Source organism: Streptopelia decaocto (assembly GCF_964273445.1).
Source record: "Streptopelia decaocto genome assembly, chromosome: 5".
Taxonomy (NCBI): domain Eukaryota; kingdom Metazoa; phylum Chordata; class Aves; order Columbiformes; family Columbidae; genus Streptopelia; species Streptopelia decaocto.
The window spans coordinates 70,072,537-70,094,168 of NC_138659.1; the positions used below are offsets into that span (position 1 = coordinate 70,072,537).

The 21,632-nt window shown below is 42.5% G+C and overlaps 1 protein-coding gene across 1 annotated transcript in view; it reads left to right on the forward strand.

Annotated features, from left to right (window-relative positions):
- Nucleotides 1-21,414, forward strand: part of DOCK1 (dedicator of cytokinesis 1) — a 273,982-nt gene extending 252,568 nt beyond the window's left edge. Inside the window, exons 47-50 of the mRNA XM_082054440.1 lie at nt 3,218-3,416; nt 6,617-6,770; nt 10,297-10,442; nt 20,089-21,414. Coding sequence (XP_081910566.1) covers nt 3,218-3,416; nt 6,617-6,770; nt 10,297-10,442; nt 20,089-20,184 — 595 coding nt within the window. The 3' untranslated portion in view covers nt 20,185-21,414. The remainder of the gene's footprint in view (nt 1-3,217; nt 3,417-6,616; nt 6,771-10,296; nt 10,443-20,088) is intronic.
- The last annotated feature ends 218 nt before the right edge of the window (nt 21,415-21,632 follow it).

Sequence of the window (21,632 nt, forward strand, 5' to 3'; positions counted from 1 at the left end):
ATTCACTGCTTAAAATGGGACTTAGAAGTACAAATGTGAGCACTTAGAAGCAGTGGCTGGGAGCGGGGAAGTCCCCGTGTGATTTGCCATCTGTTTTAAGTCCTAATGTACCTCACGTAGGAGCATGGCACACTAGCGCATTCTATCACCGATACATTGCGTACAAATAACTAATAGCAGTAATAGTAGTAATGGCTAGAAGCAAAGCAATTAATAATTGTCGGAAGAATGGCGATTCCTCTTGGAAACTTGCATTTACAGCAGAGCCCAGAAGAAGCAGATAAAATACGCTATTTAGGTGGCTAAAACACATGGCGTTGGGAGAGCTGTCTTCTGGTCTGGGCTTTGCTGCTGATGGGCTTTGTGGCCCTGGGCAAGTCCTTGTCACCCTTTTTCCCTGTCTGTAAAATGGGAATGAGAAAAGCTTGCAGTTTTGCCTCCCAACCCGTGTGATTTTGGCTTTGGTTGTGAGGGTAATGGTGCAGGGGCTGTTGCAGCGGGGACTGATTTGAGCATCTTTCATCATCATTATCATCAAATGACCTCACACAGGCTGAAAACTGAAGGACCTTTAGGGCTTCAAACAACAACAACAAAATGATTTTGGATGTTGCTGCTAATGGAGATGATTAGGATTAGAATCAATGAATGGTTTGGGTTGGAAGGGACCTTAAAGATCATCTGGTCCAACCCCCTGCCATGGGCAGGGATACCGTCCACTAGACCAGGTTGCTCAGAACCCCATCCAACCTGACCTTGAACATTTCCAGGGTTGGGGCATCCACAGCTTCTCTGGGCAGCCTGTTCCAGTGTCCCGCCACCGTCATGGTGAAGAATTTCCTCCTTATAGCTAATCTAAATCTACCCTCTTCCAGTTTAAAGCCATCACCCCTTGTCCCATCACAACAGGCCCTGCTAAAAAGTCTGTCCCATCTTTCTCACAGGCCCTTTTAGATACTGAAAGGCCTCAATAAGGTCTCCCTGGAGCCTTCTCCAGGCTGAACACCCCATCTCTCAACCTGTCTCCATAGGAGAGTTGCTCCAGCCCTTGATCATCTTCATGGCCTCCTCTGGACTTGCTCCAACAGGTCCATGTCCTTCTTATGTTGAGGGTCCCAGAGGTGGACACAGCACTGCAGGTGGGGTCTCACCAGGGTGAGCAGAGCAGGAGAATCCCCTCCGCTTGACCTGCTGGTCACGCTTTGGATGCAGCCCCAGTTGGTCTTCTGGGCTGTGAACACACATTGATGGGTGATGTTGACCTTCTCGTCAACCAGCACCCCAAGTCCTTCTCCTCAGGGCTGCAGCTTCACTGCAAATTGAGATATGAACCCTCCGGTATTTCACAGCAAAGATTATGGCCTGTAGGTTCATGTGTCACTGTGAGAGAGTAAATACTTTTACAATTCTAAAAAGTCATCTGGTTTCTTTGTCTGGGGATTTTTGGTTTAGTTTTGGTTTCGTAATGTGGTGATTTGAGACCTTCTCTTCAGATCTGTCCATGTAATTTGAACTAGGGTATGATTTTAGTTAGTCATGGACTGTGCAAATGGCAGAGCTGATGGAACAGCGCATGTTCATACACCTGGAGCATTCCAGGTGGGAAATACACTGGCTTTTTTGGAAATCAACCTTGCCCTTAGTTATTGTCTGACCAATTTTTCATTCCCCCTCACCAGAGTGTGCTCTAGGGGATCGGAGCTGTGGGTCTGTGAGTGCACACTCATATGGATACGTTATGGATAAATTATATATTTGTCGAGGGTTTAGATTGCGGGGTGACAATAAAACCCTGGCAGATGTATTGTTCACCTCCTCTCCCCCCCACTTCCCCCTTTTGCCCCTCCCTCTCCCCCTTCCCACTCAGGACAGGCGATCGGGAGGGAAAGAAGGACAGAGAGAAGAGAGCTGGAAACATTAACAATGTTTTACTAATGCTACTAGTAAGAATAGAGAAAATAATACAAAATATACAAAACCAATCTTGAAAGTCTCAGCAACTGCAGAGCCGGCACCCGAAGTCCTGGACTGGACTCTGCAGCCAACCGGAGCTGGATTCAGTCTCTCACTGGCCTCAGTTCGCAGGGACGACTCGCAAGGTCCTCTCCTAATGTCGGCCATGAGGAAAAGAGGGAAAAAGGCAAAGGGACGAGATCCTCGTGATCTCCCACTTTTATATGAAGTATTCACATGAATGGGATGTTATACACGGTTGGTCAGTTTCTTGGTCACTTGTCTCTCGTTGCCCCTCTCGCGAGATGTCCATCCGTGCTTATCAATAAGTTAGCATTCCGTTGCTGTGTTTACCAAAACGTGTCTGGTTCTCCAGGAAAATGCAGTTAATATGAAGCTTTAGCTGACAGGCAAATTCACTAAAAGAGAAACTTGTTTTTAACAAAACCAGGACAATATTATATATTTCCTCATGCATGCAAAACCAAACATACACACATGGGGTGTTATTATGCGCAGGAATGGTGCTTGTGTCTGTGATTAAACCTCTGCCTCATGCTTTTGTGCAATGTATAGGTGTTTCCTTTGCATTAGGAGTGATGTTTGCTTTTTTTCCATGAAAAGGTACTTTTGATGAGTCACAAGGATTAGAAAGTGCTTTGTGTTGTACGTGTTCAACGCAAAATCACGACACCTCTGCAGAACAATTTCTCAACTGTTATTCCTCCTCTGGATAATAAATACATCTTCTTTGTCTACCAAAAACCAAAAATCCCAGGAGGAATTTGCCCTCTTGACTAGTTTATAAAGAAATTCTTAAAGCCACCCCAAGGTGCAGAGGGTGGGGGTGACATTTCTTTAACATAATGTACAGTTATACGGCACTTGTATGGTGCTGATTTCCACTGGAGTTTCCAGGCGCCTGCTGGTGCCCCAGCATCTATAGTGGGAGTGCTGAACGAGAAACTCATTTCTATGTAAACCACATACAGTGAAGCGGGAGTTTGTGTAGCTGTAAGCCAGTAAATTTACTACAGAGCAGGGAAATACGCAGTGCTGGTTCTTCAGCAGTTCTGCAGTAAATTTTATTCTAAGACAATTATGATTGTTATGACCTTCTGCCCCCTCCCTTTTCTCTCTAATTAGTTTTCCTGGATTAGCAGAGCATCGTTAACTCAAGTGAGACTTTGGGAAATATGTAAATGAAAATAAGGTGTTTTGAAAATAGTGTTTTATTGATCTAAGCGACAACATTTTTCTTTAGGTTTGTGCTGGAGCCCCTCTTGCCAAAAAAGATGCATTCCAGGTCTCAAGATAAATTGGACAAGGATGACCCAGATAAAGATAAGAAAGAAAAGAAGAAGGAGAAAAGGAACAGCAAGCATCAAGAGATATTTGATAAAGATTTTAAATCTACGGATATTTCTCTGCAGCAGTCTGAAGCAGTGATCCTTTCAGAAACGGTAACTTTATTAGCAAGTGATGCTTTATCTAATTCTGAGCAGTGTTCTTTCTCTTTTTTAAGGAAAAAGGTTGAGTTTTTTGATTTAGTTTATTTTCAGACCAAAAATAACTCTTAAGGAAAAACGCTCCGATATTAATGTGTGATAATGAATCAAAAATACAGATTTTATTTACAGTGTAAAAAAACAGTGGACCCTGTATGAAGATCTTAACCAAAAGCTACATACGACTATTTGATAAAAGGAACAGATGGTATATCGTAAGTGAAATAAACGCCACCATTTCAGCAGCCTTTTGAATTTATGGTTCCCAGTAGATCGCGATGGGTTTTCTCGTATTTCAGCTGACTACTGCAAGACACTTTTGGTGGAAGTGTTACAAGGTCACTCCGTGCATGGCAATTACGTCTTCTTGAAAGGCTGTTTTGAGCAGAAAATCATAAGCAGTTCCACTGCTGGCTGCATGTAAGAATATTAACTACGGGACATATCTCTCTTAAGCTCTGTCTTCTTGGCATATATTTAATTCACTGAAACGGTCCTAAAGGCTTAGGTAACTTGAGAGGTTTTAGCTCGGGAATGGAAAGCGAGGCGGTTTTAAGCTGGAGCAGGGAGGGCGTGAACAAACTGTAACCTCCAAATCTCTGCCCGGACACCTGTTTGGAGGCCAAGAGTTTAAAACTTGCCCTCCAGAAATAAATGTAATGTTCTTTTAAAGATTTGTGCAAGTGCTTGTAGGACCAGCTTGTAACTCAGCAGAGTCGTTTGTTGATGGCTGTGTCGTTTACATTGGACTTTTAAAGTAATTATTGTCTGACCTGTGATGAAAAGATCCTCTAAGTCTTTCAGTTTGGGATTTGTAGCAGAATATTACTTAGACCTTCAGCCACAGTTTCTCTGTTTCCTGGATTTGCTCCTTATTTTCCATCCAGAAATGAGTTAATCTCTCAGATGCATCTTCTGACTTCTGGGAAGATCAGAGTTGTTTTGTCTGATGTGGCCTTAGGCCCAGTATTAGCTCAGCAAAAACTCCAATTAAAATCCATTCTGTTCGTCCCAGACTTTTCACCCCAACTCCTTTGAAGCCGGTGAGTTTTTCCATTGACTTCAGTAAATTTTGGGTCAGCCCTAGTTTGATGCAGACGCATTGAACTCAGCACATTGCAGCAGTCATGTTTTGCCTAAGCCTGAACATCGCGGTGGCATCTCCCGGGTCCCCAGAGGAGCAGCAGAGCTTGGGGGACAAGAGCATCAGCCACAGAAGAGGAAAATTGTATTTCAGGGCAGCAAATGAATCATCATGGAAGAACGTGGGAAGGGTATAAAACTGCAGAATTATTTCCCGGAGCTTTTACATTTTCTTTCAAAAGGAGCATTCAGAGGCCAGTTTGTTTAATTGTATGGCTTAGATACTTTTTTCCAAATTTCAGTGTTGCCATAATGAATTTATTGACTGATCAAAACCCGAGCCCTCATTACAGAGATCCTGTGCTCCTGTGATCTTATCAGAAGATAAATTAAGCACTTTGGTATGTGAAGAAGATCAGTAAAGTCTTTATAGTCTTCTAGAGATTTTTATCTTAAGTATCACATAAACTTCTTTAACGTAAATTGTCATTGTTAGTTGTTTGATTCCATGAGCTGATAGCAAACCTAACACTGAAGCCAAGTATTTAACAGACCACCCAAAAGCTCGAGTTAGAAATCAGAATAACAGGCTGTACGTTTGATTGATTTAGTGGCGTCTAACATCACTCGCTATTGATCTTGTTTTCGTTAGACCAAAACTAAATTAGCAATGGGTTCATTATGAATTAGTGGTCTCCAAAGGGTTCATACTCCCTAGCGGAACTGTGATTTATATGAAGCTTTAAGAAGAGGACCAAGCTCGTCAGGCGCAGAAGTTAAAATTCATTTGACGTAAGTAGCTACAGACCAGGTTAACTTGGGAACTTGAATCTAGTTTTTGGTTTTTCTCTTGATTCTGACATTGCAGCTTTCCCAGTCAATAATTGTATTTTCCTTAGTTGCTTTTTTTTGTAATAATAAGCCTCTGAGAAAGTCATTGCCACGTTTATCCATTCTGCTAAAAGGAGGCTTTAAAAGATCTGGGAAGAACAAAACTTGGGAGTATTTAGGACTTGGATTTTGGTATCGGGCAAATTTCAGGTTGCCCTGAGGTCTTGACGAACTTTCAAAACAATTTACATGCTTTATGGTCATTCATTTCTCATAGAAGGGTCTCAGACGGAGCCTTTGATGCAAACCCTCTTAGGGTTTATTTTCTGAAAATAGAAGGAAGCGCTCCTACCTCATTTTCGATTTCTCCTTCACAACATACATTGTAAAACGGCAGAATTCTTCAAAAAAGCGTGAATTGCTGCTGGCATTTTCCGTTTTGTCCTAATGCAGCACCTTGGCTGCTCTTCCCGTCTCGACTTCAGGCTGCTGCTCCATTTCCTGTGATCTCCTGCAAATAAAACATCCCTTTCTCAGCTGTGATTACGAGAAATATGGGGATGGGTAACAAACAGCAGAGCTCAGAATTAGGGTCAGTAAAAGGAGTCACCATAAGTTGCCCATCGTATTACAAATATCACTTCAGGGTTTCTGATGGAAAACTTAAATGGACCGTGAAGCAGCCAGAGCAGAACAATATGGATATTTCAGTGAATTAAATATAAGCACAAGCATGCACCATCAAGAAAGTGTGTCTGGACAGCTGATGACTTCATCAGAAGAGAGTTTGACCGTGCAGACAATTAAAGACATAAATTGTAAAAGGAATGTAGAGCCCTGTGAGAAGAAAAGGCTGTGAATGTTGTATAATTTTATGTAAGGATCTAGACTTGTTTAGCTGTTATTAAGCAAGTGTTTGGGGAGTTGGCTCTGCTTCGCAGAAAAATGTGCCAGGCTACAGGAAAACGCGTGGATTGAGCCTCATTGGGATTTCTGGGAAGAGGGGAGGAATATTTGGAGCTCTGAAATACTGCATTAAATCAGAAGCGTTGGGTGTTATCATTGCACGCTCGTTGTTCAGGAGGCCATGGGGAAAAGGCAGCATTCCCAAGGTCTGACGCTGGGTAACAATATGTTAATATATTCCTTTGGTGTCTCACCATAGTGGTGGTACCAGCCGGTATCTGCTCGTACCGGTGCTGTGCCGCAGTGGGATTTTCCCTGGTTTTGTCCTTGTGCAGATCAGCCCGCTGCGACCGCAGAGGCCAAAAAGCCAAGTCATCAACGTCATTTCCAGTGAAAGACGTTTCTCCGTCTCCCCGTCACCCCCCAGCTCCCAAGGGACGCCGCCCCCGATAACTCCACGGACAAAGCTTTCCTTCAGCATACAGTCCAGTAAGTCTTTACGTTTAATTCAACTTTATTTATATCCAGTATTTTACGCAAAATAACCAGTGGGGAGATGGGTTCCCCAAGCGTTGCATTACACCTTGATTTGAGTTCTTTCAGTTGGTCTTTCTGCTCTCACCTCTTAACATCATGCTCCTTGCATTTGCCATCAAAAATTATTTCAACATGTTACAAAAGCAAGCAAAATTAGGCTGGCTATTAGAAAGCAATTCTGTGCAGAGAGAGTGGTCAGGCATTGGAATGGCTGCCCAGGGAGGTGCTGGACTCACCGGCCCTGGAGGTTTTTAAACTGAGACTGGACATGGCACTTAGTGCCGTGATCTAGTCAATGGACTGGAGCTGGACCAAGGGTTGGACTTGATGATCTCTGAGGTCTTTTCCAACCCAGTTGATTCTGTGATTCTGTGAAAATTCTTGCATTGAAAAAGTTTCTTTTCCTTTCCAAGTAACCATTAAAAATTACTTAGGTATAGAGTAGCTGTCAAAAATTAGTGTTGTACTTGATGCTGTGTTGAATTGAGGGTATTTTGGAGCATAAAGGCTGAAAAAATAGTCTTACGGTATAATTATACCTTAGAATAACTTTTATTTGCTGTGTAGTGAGTACAAGCCAGAACGGAAAAACAAGTCAGTCTTTTTGATGTAGTTTTTGTTTGACATTGACATCTGTCCCTCAGTTCTTCTGGAAAATACCTATTTGCTTCCATCTCCAGGAAAGCCTGTTGCAAAACGGGGTGTAATACAACACCTCGTTCTTTTACAGTGCTGTTTTCCAAAAGCTCTGATTGAGAGGTTCCAGTTCTGCATGTGACCCAAAAAATACAAACCATCTTTTGGATACATGTACCCAAATGCTAGTACAATAGTGAAGAGTTTGGTGTCAGTAAAGAGGAAAATAGATGATAAGTTTTGATATAAAAATATTGTTTGATCAACATCAGTTTGTTTTATTTACTTCTTTTGATACTCGGAAGCTTTTCCCTTCCATCGTGTTTTGGAAAACTCTTGTTGCCAATTGCAGGCGCGTGTCCTGTGAGCAGGAACGTGTTCATTCCACCAATCTGCACCAATAGACTTGTCTTCCCAAAGGAATGTGGATTTGTTTTAATGGTTTGAAGGTGTTGGTTGCAGACACGGAGGAGGGATAAGCAAGTGCAAATCAACGCAGCGCTTCCTTTGCATAGTCAGACACCTAAAACAAGTATTTTGGTAACTGTGAACTCTCTCCTTTCCTTACAACTTGATAGCCAAAAACTACCAGTATGCTGAGAAAAAAAAGGAATATAGAGAAGTAGAGCATCTGTGCTTCTGCAAAAAATGCTCTTTGAATTGGATTGTTTCTTATTTTTTTGGTTTGTTTTTGTATCTGAAACTATCATGTTTTTCTGAGAATATTTAGCTGGAGATTTATGGGTATTATAGAAAATAGGTTCAGCTTGGTGCGAAATCCACGGGACTTGTCTGTAATAGTTTGAGGAATTGTAGTGATAAATTTCTTGAGGTATTCCAAGGATAAAGTAGTTGCTTGGGTGCCCAAATAGGCTAAAAGCAGTTAATGGGTTGCTGGGCAATACTGCCTGCTTGTTAGCTGGCACTTGAGGAGAACGGAGTGTAAGATTTGGTCGTTAGGTTAAGATGAAAATACAAGTTGTCTGACTGATCTCAGGGATGTTCTCAGTGCCAGAAAGGAATGAGCAGCACGGACCACACTGGTCCGATAAAACACCTTGAGTAAAGATAGCAAAGCAGAAATGATGAGGAATTATTTGTATAGCAACGGAGTCAGTGAAGTATATTCCAGCTGAATCAAGCAGGAGAAAATTAATAGATCTGTAACAAATAGAGCCTCGTGAAGCAGGACTGAAAATTACTGAGGTTCGTGTTGTGACTCCTGGACTTCATTAAACCATGTGAGAGATTAGTTAAACGCATCACATATTTTTTATTTTCTTTATAGAACATTGTTGTTCTACTATATTGTTCATCAGGCTGAATGTAAATATGTAGTTAATGTATATTGTTCGTGTGGATGGAAATATCCTGCCTGTATTTACAGGGATTTATTGCTGCCTTACAAAAAGACATCTACATGTAATGGCCATTAGTATACACTGTAATATCATGTAAGATATGAAGTGGTCAGCATGGTTAAATTCAGCTCCTAAAAGGCTGTAAGACTAAATTTCTAATGCTTCATTATGAACAGGGAGGTGACGCTGAGCATGTTCAGTTATAAATGTTTTCCATGTATATGTTTTTATGGCAAGAGCTTAGCAGAAGTAGATTCTCATGGAGGTATCTAAAAGATCGTATTGTGGATGGTTTGGGAATGGAGAAATCCTGTATGTGTAGAAAAGGGAGGATGAAAAACAGGAGCAATGGAAAAAGTGATGAGAAACTCAGGTGCTGGAGGACAAACAGCAATTTCGGTCGATGTAGAAGAAGCCACTGAAAGTCTGAAGTCCCAGGATGGAGAAATGTTCTTCTTCGTGGCGTAGCTGAAAGTTCAAGTGAAAGGATGAAGCATAAAATGACAGTTTTCAGTGACAAATCAATACAGGCACCTTGCAGTTAAATTGTGTTGGTGAGAGGCCATTGTAGAGAACAATAAAAGGACACATTTTGTAAGGTATCAATAGGAACCTTGCACTAAAAATATCTGCATAAACAAGTCCTCCATTTGTTTCACAAATCACCCCAGTAAAAGAAAAATCACCTTTTTTCATTTCCTAAATGAAAACACTTCCCTGGTTTATCAAAAATAAATTAAGTTTCTTATCTGGTAGAGCTCACAGTGGGTTTTGCCAACGTTCAAATGAGTGAATTACCCTGAAAAACACCGTGGGTGGATTTCTACACAAAACCCTATGTATCACTCAGGCCTCAATAAACCTTATTGTCCCTCGGGCTGTTCACCTTTCCAGCACATACCTGGTAGGATTTATCTGCTCAGAAAAGGGAACTTTCTACCCAGCAAACAGTAATAATAAATGTTTTGTACAGTCTCATGCATGATTTTATTTACTCAACAGCTAATGACTGCTCATTTATTACAGTTAGCTGGAGTTTTAAAGTTTTTGAGAGAGATGTAGTTAATTACAGGCTTTCATTTGTGAATTTTATTAGAAAGGAGCTTTTATTTTACTGGGGAAAGGTAAATAAAGCTTAGCCCGATTGTATTTTCTTAGCGCGCTTTTCAAAGCTTCTATTGTATATTAATGTACAAGGTGTAAATGCGGAGCTCACAGCTGAGAAAATTATATTTGCTAAGCTATGAGTATCTTGAGTGCATCCTAAAAATTGGCCCAGTGCAGCTCCATTGATGCAGGGGTGGGTTAATTCTTCTGCTTCGCTTTAAAATCCCTCACTAGATGATGCAGATAATTATAAAGGAAGACGATATTGCAGGTGCAGCATTCCCGCGGTATCGTCGCCATAAAAATTGGCACCGTCTGTGTCTTTGGGTTCAATTCAGCCACTGAAAGAGTTGACTCCATGTTGGTTTTTGCAGATCTGGAGCTGAATGGCATGTCCAGCTCCGACATCCCCGACGTTCCTCCTCCCCTGCCCCTCAAGGGCAGCACGGCTGACTATGGGAACCTGATGGAAAGTCAAGACTTGATCAGCCCGACGACCTCCCCCCCCGCCCATCAAAGGGTGAGTTCTCTCACTAACCATAATTTCCCACAGTTTTCTTCGCGTTTCTGTTTTACATGGTGCTCAGCGAGGTGGAATCCAGATGTTTCTGCCACTGGAATGTGAGGGAACATCATTGCTCATAGGGACCAACCTGACGGGAGGTTGGATTCATTCTGGTGGACAAGACAAAGCACGATGTTGTCAGCTGTGTTGGTAACGAAGCTTAAACCTACAGGAGACGTTCTCAGCAGCAAATTAGATTGAATAGCCTTTCAATCCTGTCTCAGGAAAGGAAATCAAACGTGTACCCGATATCTTTCGACGCTCAATCACCACTTGTTGCCCAGAGGCAAACACGCGTGTCCCCTTTGCGGGAAGGAGCTCGGAAATGCTCTTCATCATCGGCAGGCTTTGCAGCTTTCTGAAGAAAATACACTTTTTCAACTTTCTTCCTTGTTTCCTGGAAGCTTTTACAAATAATTTGGTCCTTTTCTTTAAAGCAGCACTTTTGAGAAGGGCCAATTATTTCCTTTTTGAAGCAAAAAATATGTTTAAAGAGGATTTTATATCCTTTGAAATGTGTAACTTTGGCCAAGCTGTTATTCTGTGGAAAAATTCTCAGCAGTAATGGTTCTTTTTTGTTTGCAGAGGTATCTTCCAGGATTTCTCTGAAGTTCATCATTCATATGAAATTCTGTTGAGTAATTTGCTTTTCAGTATCTTCCATGGTTAGAGAAAGCATCTCTAATCTCAGCAGGCAGGCAGGAATTCAGTGTTCACTTTGGGAATGGTTTTGTTTAACAGACTATCACAGCGCACAAAGTACACAAGTCTGCCTTTTTCCAGGGTTGAAATAGCAACTGTGTTATTGTAGGAATTCAGTATTTTCACGCTAATAGTGCTATTCAAAATACAATGTTTTACTCATATGCATACATTGAAAAATTCTCTATTCCCATCATCTCTTCCATAGTTCTTCCCAATAACTGGATGGTTTTAGTAAATATTTTGACTACGTTTTCTTGTGAACCCTTTTCTTCTAATTTCCATCAAACTATACTAAGCTGTTACCCCTTTCCCTGGCTCCTCTCTGGGGGACCAGCTCTGGCCTGACCCAAATACAGCCCTCCAAGTGGAAAATTGCAGAATGTGCAGGAGGGGCACCAGGAGTTTTGCTGAGGATCCATCTTCATGAAGAAAACCAAGAAATTCAAATTAGGTTTCAAATTTCTTGAACTTCTTTCTATATGATCTCCAGGGTAATAAATACTTTTTTTTTTTATGATATACTATAAGTTTTAGGTCATAGTAGTAGCTCAGGATTGCTGATTTGAGTTCAGTTCTTAGCTAAAAAGCATTAAACAATGAGATGATAAAACACATGGTGAGAAATAAAATCCCAATAGCAGGTTCCATTTCCCTTCCTTGGGAGGTTGTTTGAAGGGGTTTCCACGCAGCAGATAAATGCGAGATATTTACCGAACTACTTCAAATGCCACCGGGCGCTGATGGTTGGAGCCCAGACCTGAGGGCGACTCCAGTTCCAGCCTTGGTCTCGTTGCTGATGAAGATGTGACCACATCATTAAATGGAAGTTCATTAAAATAGTAGCAATATTCTCCCTTAGTTTTTTGCAGTCTCATTCAGATTCAGATCTTACTACATTTACAGTCTTCACCCCTCAGACTCTTTTTTTTTGTTTAATGTATTTTATAATTATAGAAATGAGACATGTTGTTCAACACCAAGTGTTGGAAGACCTCAAGGTTCAAGTGTACCTTAGAAATGCGGTCAGATATAATCAGAATTTTCTTTAGCATCTGTATTTTTCTAAACTTTCTGAGACAAGTGAATATAGTTTCAAAGCCTAAAACATTGATCTAAAGCAGATTTGTCACATGTATTAGTCTTAGAATTAATTTAAGGAAGGGCTTCTAGTCTTATAACAATCATTCTGTGCGTTTATTTCATCAGGCTTGTAGGAGGGAAGCTGTTAAAGAACATAAAGAAAATGAGTAGTGCTGGGAATGAAAGATCAGATGGGTAAATTCTTATTACTGCTGTGATTAAATTCCATTCCACAGTTTTTAATGCCTTGTGTTTCATGGGTCAAATACCTACATGCTTCTTCACTTGATAATTCTCTGCCTAGTAAACTGATCATCTTTTAAATTACACACGCTTTGTATCAGGGAAGAAAAATCAGTAAAAAATGTAGATAAGATTATCTTAGTAGCTTTCAAACTGGAAATACCTCCTTGTATGAGAGATTATTACGTGGCTCACTCCGCCTTGCAGTCAGTTGAGAAACCCCAAAAAAGTGCTGTAGTGAACCAAAAGACATCCCGTGATAAATGCAGCAAATCCTTCAAATTGAACTGCGAGCAGTAGCGTCGTTCACTGTCTGACACTGTCAGATTATGTGGAGTCCAGCGTTAACTTGGTCTGCCTTAAGTCTTTTATCCCAATGATCATCTAATTATGATTTTCTGATTGTCTTCTTATTCATTAACTGTGATACCCTTATATATATTTTCTCTCACTGTATGATTTGTTCTGCTAAAGATGTTCATAATAATATATGGGAACATAAAAAAAAAAAGAAGTCTACAACTCCTGCAAGGATTATTATTCCATCAAGGGATTCCTTTAGGCACTTCTCGTTCTTTATGGGTTCATCCGTATACCCTTGCATACAAATCAACCGCCTGCTTAGTATTCACAGCGAGAAGGGAAACTCAAAATAGACAAAGGAGCACTTACATTTATAATATCGGCGATAACACTTACTGAGCATCAGATAATGGTTTGGATGAGAAGATCTGGATCAGTCTGGTGTAGCTGCAGAACTTGGCAAGGACGGGAGAGCAAAGGCTGAAGTGGTGGGTGATGCGAGGAGATTCGGATGGTTATTCAGATGGTTATTCGGATGGTTATTCAGATGTAATGGAAGTGTTTGCACAGAAGGAAAAATCCGGGGGATTTTTTATGTGTTGGGATGCATGTTTTCTTCTGCTGACCATTATCTCTTAGGTTGGCCACGGGGAGACCCCGTAGAACCTTCAGCAAATGTGCTGTGCTGATGTGGGCAAAGAGTTGAGGGTAGAAACCCGGCTGAAACTACAGAGGGGGCAGGTAATTAGGGAACACTGCGAGTTTTCTTTCTCTGATGTTATTTCTCAGGAGAAATCCCCTTCATTCCCAAAGTGCAGCCCCTGGGCCCATCTCCCCAAGCTGGGGCTGGTGGGGATCTGAGCATCCTGGTGCCCCCTCCCTGGGACCCCCCAGCGCAGGTTTGGTGACTGAGGGCTCACCCCGGCTCCCTCCCCACAGCAGCATCCCATGGAGATGCGGGAAAATGCGAAATTGGAAAAAGTGCGTTATTAATCCATTACATTAAATTAAAAAGTTGACTTTGTGGGCTGCATTCGCTCACTAAATGGAAATAAATGTCACCTCTTCTTCCTAATACTCCAGATTTTTTTTATAACAGACTCTCTGACCAAAGGCTTTCCATGATGCCTAGCAGTATATAAGGTGCCCAAAAGAAAAGAAGTTAAAATTTGGTTTTTATTTACAGTCTTATCATTATTTTTGCCTGCTGGAGATGGGAAGCAGTGCAAGCTTTTCCTCCAGTGCAAAGTCTCCGCCGCGGCCCAGCTGGGCTGGGCTTTGGTGGGTTAAGCTTTTGCCGAGCAAAGACTTTCTACAAAGCTCACAGTCACTTTTTAATAAGTCTCCAAATCAATGGGCTGCCACTGCTTATTACAGGATTTTGAGTGAAAAATGTGTTCTTCTGCTGTCTGCCCGGTGATATAGAGCCCGTGATGTGTCCCTGAGCAGCACCCGTGATTTTGTTTCAGAAGGGGCCGTGTCGCTGCCCTCAGCACCACACAGGATCACGGCGGGTTGTGCTCTGGCCGGTCGGTAACGCGTTTCTTTATCGCTCTCGCAGGGCCCAGGCCTTCAGTAAGAAATACAGTTTCAGTCTGGAGCCTAAACCTAATTCCGAGGGCATTGCTCATACCTCCTGAGCTCTGTTTATGTACGGACCGGAGCAGAAAAACAGCGCTTTTTGAAAATGGAGTTAGCTGGCGTCTGGAATACTGATAGCCTCCGCATGCAGAAATGTGGTTCAACGGAGGGAAAATTGCATTGGTTGTGCTTTAACACAGCTGGTACCCAGCAGCAGCGAGGGGTGCAGACCTCTGCTAGGCCCCCATCCACCGTCATCACCCCCAGGAGCATCGTCCCTCCAGCGATGAACGTTCCTCCATCGGCACAGCACATCCTGACAAAAACAAAACCAATCTGAGTTGCTGATTCAAAGCAGTTTGATGTTCCCTGTTTTGAGGGACCTTTCATGTTGCCCCAGGAGGGGGTGGGAGTACACAAAGGGCACCTCTGCAGAAGGACTCTTAAAATTATAGAATCATAGAATCGCTTTGGTTGGAAGAGACCCTCAAGATCACCGAGACCAACTCTAGGAATACCCCATGTCCCTGAGAACCTCATCTGCGTGTCTGTTCAACCCCTCCAGGGATCACAGAATCCCAGAATGTCAGGGTTGGAAGGGACCTGGAAAGCTCATCCAGTGCAATCCCCCCATGGAGCAGGAACACCCAGATGAGGTTACACAGGAAGGTGTCCAGGCGGGTTGGAATGTCTGCAGAGAAGGAGACTCCACAACCTCCCTGGGCAGCCTGGGCCAGGCTCTGCCACCCTCACCCCGAACAAGTTTCTTCTCAAATTTAAGTGGAACCTTTTGTGTTCCAATTTGTACCCATTGCCCCTTGTCCTATCACTGGTTGTCACCAGAAGAGCCTGGCTCCATCCTCCTGACACTCCCCCTTTCCATATTGATCATCATGAATAAGGTCACCTCTCAGTGTCCTCTTGTCCAGCTCCAGAGCCCCAGCTCCCTCAGCCTTTCCTCACACGGGAGATGCTCCACTCCCTGCAGCATCTTGGTGGCTGCGCTGGACTCTCTCCAGCAGTTCCCTGTCCTGCTGGAACTGAGGGGCCACAACTGGACACAATATTCCAGGTGTGGTCTCCCCAGGGCAGAGCAGAGGGGCAGGAGAACCTCTCTGACCTACTGACCACCCCCTTCTAACCCACCCCAGTATGTGACTCCAGCACTGCCCTGGGCAGCCTGTTCCAATGCCCCACAGCCCTTTGGGGAAGAAATTGTTCCCCAGCTCCAACCTCAACCTCCCCTGGCGCAACTTGAGGCCGTTTCCTCTGCTCCTGGCGCTTGTTCCTGGGGAGCAGAGCCCGACCCCCCTGGCTGCAAGCTCCTTTCAGGCAGTTCAGAGATCAGAAGGTCTCCCCTCAGCTCCTGTTCTCCAGCTGAACCCCCAGGTCCCTCAGCCCCATCACACTTGTCTTCTCTTCCTAAGTTCACTCCAGCAAGGGCAGCTCACGGCTGCCTTACAAAGTCAAATGAAACTCCAATAGATTAAGTATGACAACAGGGTTTGAACAGTCATTTCACAGCGGTTACCTGCGGTCTTTTCCACACAACTTTGCTCCTTGGGTCAAACATCTGATTAGCTTAAACTGTCTATAATTTGGTTCAAATTAACGGAGTTGGGTTGATCTCTCCATTGGCGCATTATCACTCTTTCAGAATAGGAGCGTTATTCCTCCACGAGCTCACATTATGTGTTATTTTTCATTGCAGATATTAAATAAGCAAGTTGGTGCTTGTCAGGCAATTCAGCTCCATTCTCCATTCTAAAAATCACGCGAGAAGGAGCAATTCAAATCTCAGCGTTTGGAAGCACAGCCCTGTGTAGTTGATAGCCCTATATACGTCTCATTTCTACTGCTTCTGACCTAATTAGATCTGTTAATCCTTCAAACTAAAGTGATTTTGATTGGATCCCCGTAGCTTGTCGTACTTATGACCGTATAATTTCAAAGAAAAACAATTACACAGGAAGGAATCTCTTACAGTGTCACAAGGACCATTTGTTTGTGATCAAATTGGTTGTTTTTTCTGATTAAAAAATAATTCTTATATCTTATTTTGCTTCTTCACAGAATGAATAAAAATATGCATTTTTTATCTTATTCAGTTTATTTTTCTTGCATCCTGAACATGGATAATGTAGTGTGCGTTATATTTCTAAGAGAATGGAGACAAATGTTTTTAAACCCGATTCTTTTCTGTGTGAGGGACAAAACCAAACAAATGGGAGCAATTTTGTCTTTGAAGCAGAAGGAACAGATTGCTTCTGTGGTGCAGATGTGCCTTTACATAAGGTTTCTGCTTCCCCCGAGGTGCCCGTGAGTCAAGGATTCTGCCCAAAATAGGTCTGAGTGAACCAGCAGACTCTCTCGTTATGTTGGGAAATAAAAGCGCGCTTCAAGTTCACAATTAACCACTGCAATATCAACATGAACTCTGCGAAGCAGTTCTTAATTCAATAGAAAATCAAGGGAAAGTCTGGTTAGTATGTCAAAGTTTCTAAGGGGAAACGTAGCAAAGAATGAACTTCATAAGCCTAATAATGTTTTTCTGAGCGTGATATTAAAGGGAGAGGGAAAGAGTGTTTGGATTTGTTGCTGTGCTGGAATAGCAGGGAGTGATGGTTGGATCTGGAGTTTCACCAGTTCCATATTGGCACCTTTTGTCCTGCTGATTTCTCAACAATTATGCCCCGACGAGCGTTACGTGTCCGACTTAATATATTCATTGGTAGCTTATTAATAAAATGAGCGTGCACTAAATTTATCCAGCTTTTTAATGGAAATTGTAAATTCAATTATAATAATTACCTACCTATCTCTGTTATTTCTTTCTGCTTAATTTGCTCGCAGAATCTAAGCCCTGGTAGGTTTTGTGCTTGTTATTTATAGCATATATATTTAGCTTATTCTCATTGTATTTGCTTTGTACCTGTTGTTGAGAAGCAGGTTTTCAGGGATAATTTGATCATTCTCTGATCAATATAAAGGGCTCATTTGTTTGAAAAATGCCTTTGATCTGATCGACTTGGGAATTATTGCCAATATACTCTTTAAATTCAAAATGGATTTTCACAAACGATGCTGTCGGCAAAGTTAGGGCTTTTTCTAGTGATAAATGGTGTTATAGGCATCATCTGAGAGCAAAGAAGCGAGGAAACGTTCATGTTTTGTGATGTATTTTAGCCCCTGCCTGGATCCGTGGCTGGAACTGAGCAGTTTTGAAACCCACAGATGACAATTGAACGCATGAGGCTGAATAACGATGGCAGTCCAGCTCTCATTGGGGTGCCTTAGTAGCGATTCAGGAGCTGACTTAACATACCAGCTTAAGAAAAGTGTTTGGTCAGGCAGAGGAAGAATTTGATGGTTCTGACTGTAATAGTTTGAAACAGATTTGCAGTGGCATTTTATTTAAAAAAAAAAAAAAAAGGAAAAAACCCACTTCAGTTTTGCATTTAGCATTCTTATTTTGTCTTCTTTACGTATTAGTCCGTTGACTTGGTTTTGTGACTCGGGGATCATTGTGTCGCACAGGACAGGAATAAATAGCGCCGGGTTTGGAGCCTGCTCTGGAAAATGCTGCTTGCACGGCAGGGGCTTTGTGACACGTGTGTTTCAAGCAGCAATGCTCTTTTGAGACTAAAGCCTTTGAATAGTTTGGTTATTTCTTCAAAAGGGCTTGTATGAACTGTAGCTGGGCTGTGAACACGAGAGCACGGAGGTGTTTGTGTTGGTGATGCTGCTGGAGAGGATGGGGAGGGGTGCTCTGGGTCTGCTGGTTGGGACGGTGACAAAACGGACAGAAGAGCTCAGGGCACGGCTTAACCAACGACAGTTTGTGATCCACGTTCGTTCAGAAAGGATCTATTTCCAGGTAGGACACGGGAAAAATATTCCGACAAAAATCCATCCTTCCCCCCCCTGCCAGTAGCATCTCACCTTTCTGTTAAGTCTGTGATTAGTAAGTGTAACTGGTAAAAGCTCTGGATTTATAGCTTCGTGCTGCCTTAAGAGCTGCTTTGAGGGGGTATTCAGTCACCTTAAAGATTCTGTTTTCCTTCTGCACTTACACATCTTTAACGCGGTCACTAGATTGCAGGAGAGCTTTGAGGCTCCTTGGGCTCGTGGCAAAGACTGAAGCATCCTGGCATCACCCTGCACCTCTTTGCTTTTTGGGGAGCAGCCTTGGATGACTTTGAAAGGAACAGCCTTGTTTTGGCCGCGCTTCCACGAGGTTTATCGATTGCTTGTGAACCAGTTTCCTCCCACGATTGAGAAATCACTGGTTATTTTGTCCAAGGCATTAATAAAAGTTGGGATGCGAGTATCAAGGTTGCAAGTGCAGTGCATGTGGTGCAACACTAAGGGACGAGATCCTCGTGATCTCCCACTTTTATATTAAGTATCACATGAATGGGATGTTATACACGGTTGGTCAGTTTCTTGGTCACCTGTTTCTCGTTGCCCCTCTGGCGAGATGTGAATCTGTCCTTATCAATAACCTCGCATTCCATTGCTGTGTTTACCAAAACATGGATCTGATTCTCCAGGAAAATGCAGCTCATATGAAGCTTTAGCTGATAGGCAAATTCACTAAAAGAGAAACTTGTTTTTTAACAAAACCAGGACACAGATGTTTGCACTGGCTTTGTAGTGATGATGAAGGAAATCTGGCAGTCGCTGTATGTCGTGGGGTTTGAAGTGTTAGCGCGTGGAGTGTGGGCTGGGTAAGGTGGGACGGGAACCCTGAGACACAAACACAGGGGAGTGAAAAACCATCATTATTGTTGGAAAAACAAGAAGTGTTGACTGGCGGAGGGCTGAGCAGGGGAAGAGTCTTAGGAGGAAAGAACAGAGAAAGAAAACGTGAAAAGAGCAGCAGTTGTGAGTGTGACGCTGCAGCACAGCCATGGGGAAACCAGCGGCTGCGTTGCCGAAACGCAGCAGGAGAGCAGCCGGCAAAGTCCGTGAGCAAACTGCAGGGCTCTCCTGCGCTCGGAAACAGATTTCATCGCGTGTAGGATTGAACGTCATGGAAAAAAGGTCTTCATTTCCATAATGACTTTTTTAATTTGTCCAATTAGCTGGTGAATCTAAGCAAGAGTGCTCTTGTTGGTTTTTTTATGATTTAAAATATGTATATCTGAACAGTCTGGATTTCTGGTGTGAATATTTTAATTATAGCTGAATGTATAATAGTAAATTGCAAGTTACTTATCTCTTTAAATGGTTTCCTCTGTTTCTTTTTAATTATTTCTGTTCTCAATGTGCAAAATACAAAAATAATGGCAAAGCAATGAAGCTGTTGCTTCAAGTTGGCTTTTAAGCTCTGTAGCGCATAGAGACCAAGGGCAATCGATACAGCCCGAGCAATCAATATCCTATCATGATATAAAGTGGGGAATTATAAACTTCTCCAGTGCTTTCAAAAGATTTTTCCTGAAATACTGGGCTAATTAATCAGGAACCCTTGAGAGGGGTTTGTTATTGTCTAAAGTAGGAGTTATATTTTAAGCTGATGGCCGAGAACGTTGGGTATTCTTAGCAGCACATTCTGCGGGGAAGCTTTCAGGAGTCGGGCGGCTCCAGACCTCCCCGCTGTCTCTCGCGGTTATTTATGAACCAGCAGATGTTACAGGAATCCATTTGTCGCTAACACGGTCTCTCCTAAATTGTGTTTTTGCAGCACCTGCCGCCTCCGCTCCCCAGCAAGACGCCACCCCCGCCGCCTCCAAAGACCACTCGGAAACAGACGTCGGTCGACTCCGGGATTGTCCAGTGAAGAAGGAAGCGGGTCTTTTGTTTTCCAAAGATAAAGCTGTAACAATTCATTTCCTTAAGTATTTTATGGTATATAACGTTTACCTCATTCAGGCGTGCAGTATCTAACATTTAGTGCAATGACTTTAACTCGGTAAGAAATCCATTTCTAGCCATGTATCGGAAACAACACTACATCACCCCTCTTTCTGGGGTTATTCCCTCCCGGAACTTGAAAGAAATCTGAGTTTCTACTTGAGACAGGGAGGTGTTCACCAACTGACAGCACCCTGGCCCTAAACCCTCCCCCTGCTTCTTCTGAATAACTTCAGGCACGTAGGTAGCTGTGGAGATTAAAATGAGAGTTGAATATTTTGTACCTAAAGCCTTTAGGTAGCTGTGGAGTTTAAAACGAGCTGAGTGTTTTGTACCTAACCTCAGTGTATATAGGAATCCATGAGGGTATTCGCGTTGAATTCAGAGCACGTTGGAGGAGGCCTCGCGGTGAGAAGCTGCCGTAGGATTCCCCCAAATAACGGTTCTGCCCGGGGCTAAAAATCAGACACAGCTTACTTGTGAAATGTGCCTTCTCTTTGTAAGAATTCCTCTGTATTACAATAAACCGATGGCTGATGGGCTCTGTAGAATTAGTCGTTGGTGATCGGTCGTCTCCATTTTCATGCAGTTGGCCGTTCTGGGCGTTGATCGATGGGTAAAGCAAGGAAGCCCGTTTGCTGCCGACGGCCACCAACGTATAGGAAAAGAAATACAATGGGCAGAGGGGAGACTCCTGGTCTTTCTGAATGTAGCAGTCGAGTACAAGAATGGGAAGAGCTTTTTCTTTTCTTAAATGTGTAATATTTCACGTGGATTAGGATGAACTGAATGGAATCACTTTGTCCTTGTGCCATCGTTCTGTACAGAGTTTGTATATATGATGGTTTTTAGAATGTTTTAATTTTTATGGTGCCTGCTTTTCGTGTAATAATGAATTAATGTACCTGCAAAGAATGCCTTACATATTTTTAATTTCCTAATTGCTGAAAGTTAAAAAAACAACAAAAAAGAGGCACTTTTTTCCCAGATATGAGGCTTTGAGAAACATTGGACAATGATGGGGTGGGGTGTTGGGAGGGGAAAGGAAACTAACTTTATACTCTAGCATTTTTTATTGCCATCACACTTTCATTTTGTACTATCTACAATCTTTTTACTCTTATGGTAGATTGTTTTTAAATGTACCACTGACTCAAAAAATAAAATACTATTTTAAAAGCTTGTCTAAGAAAATGAATACGTGTCCTTGGTGTCTTTGATCCTCATTGCAGAACTTCAGGAACTATTATACTCCATATAGGGCTACATATACACTTTGGTTTTTTCCAAAGAGTTTTGAGGGAACCTAAAATAAAACCACATTCTTTCATCATGGTGTTGTGCTTGTTCCTGCATGCATGTCGTGTTGAGGTA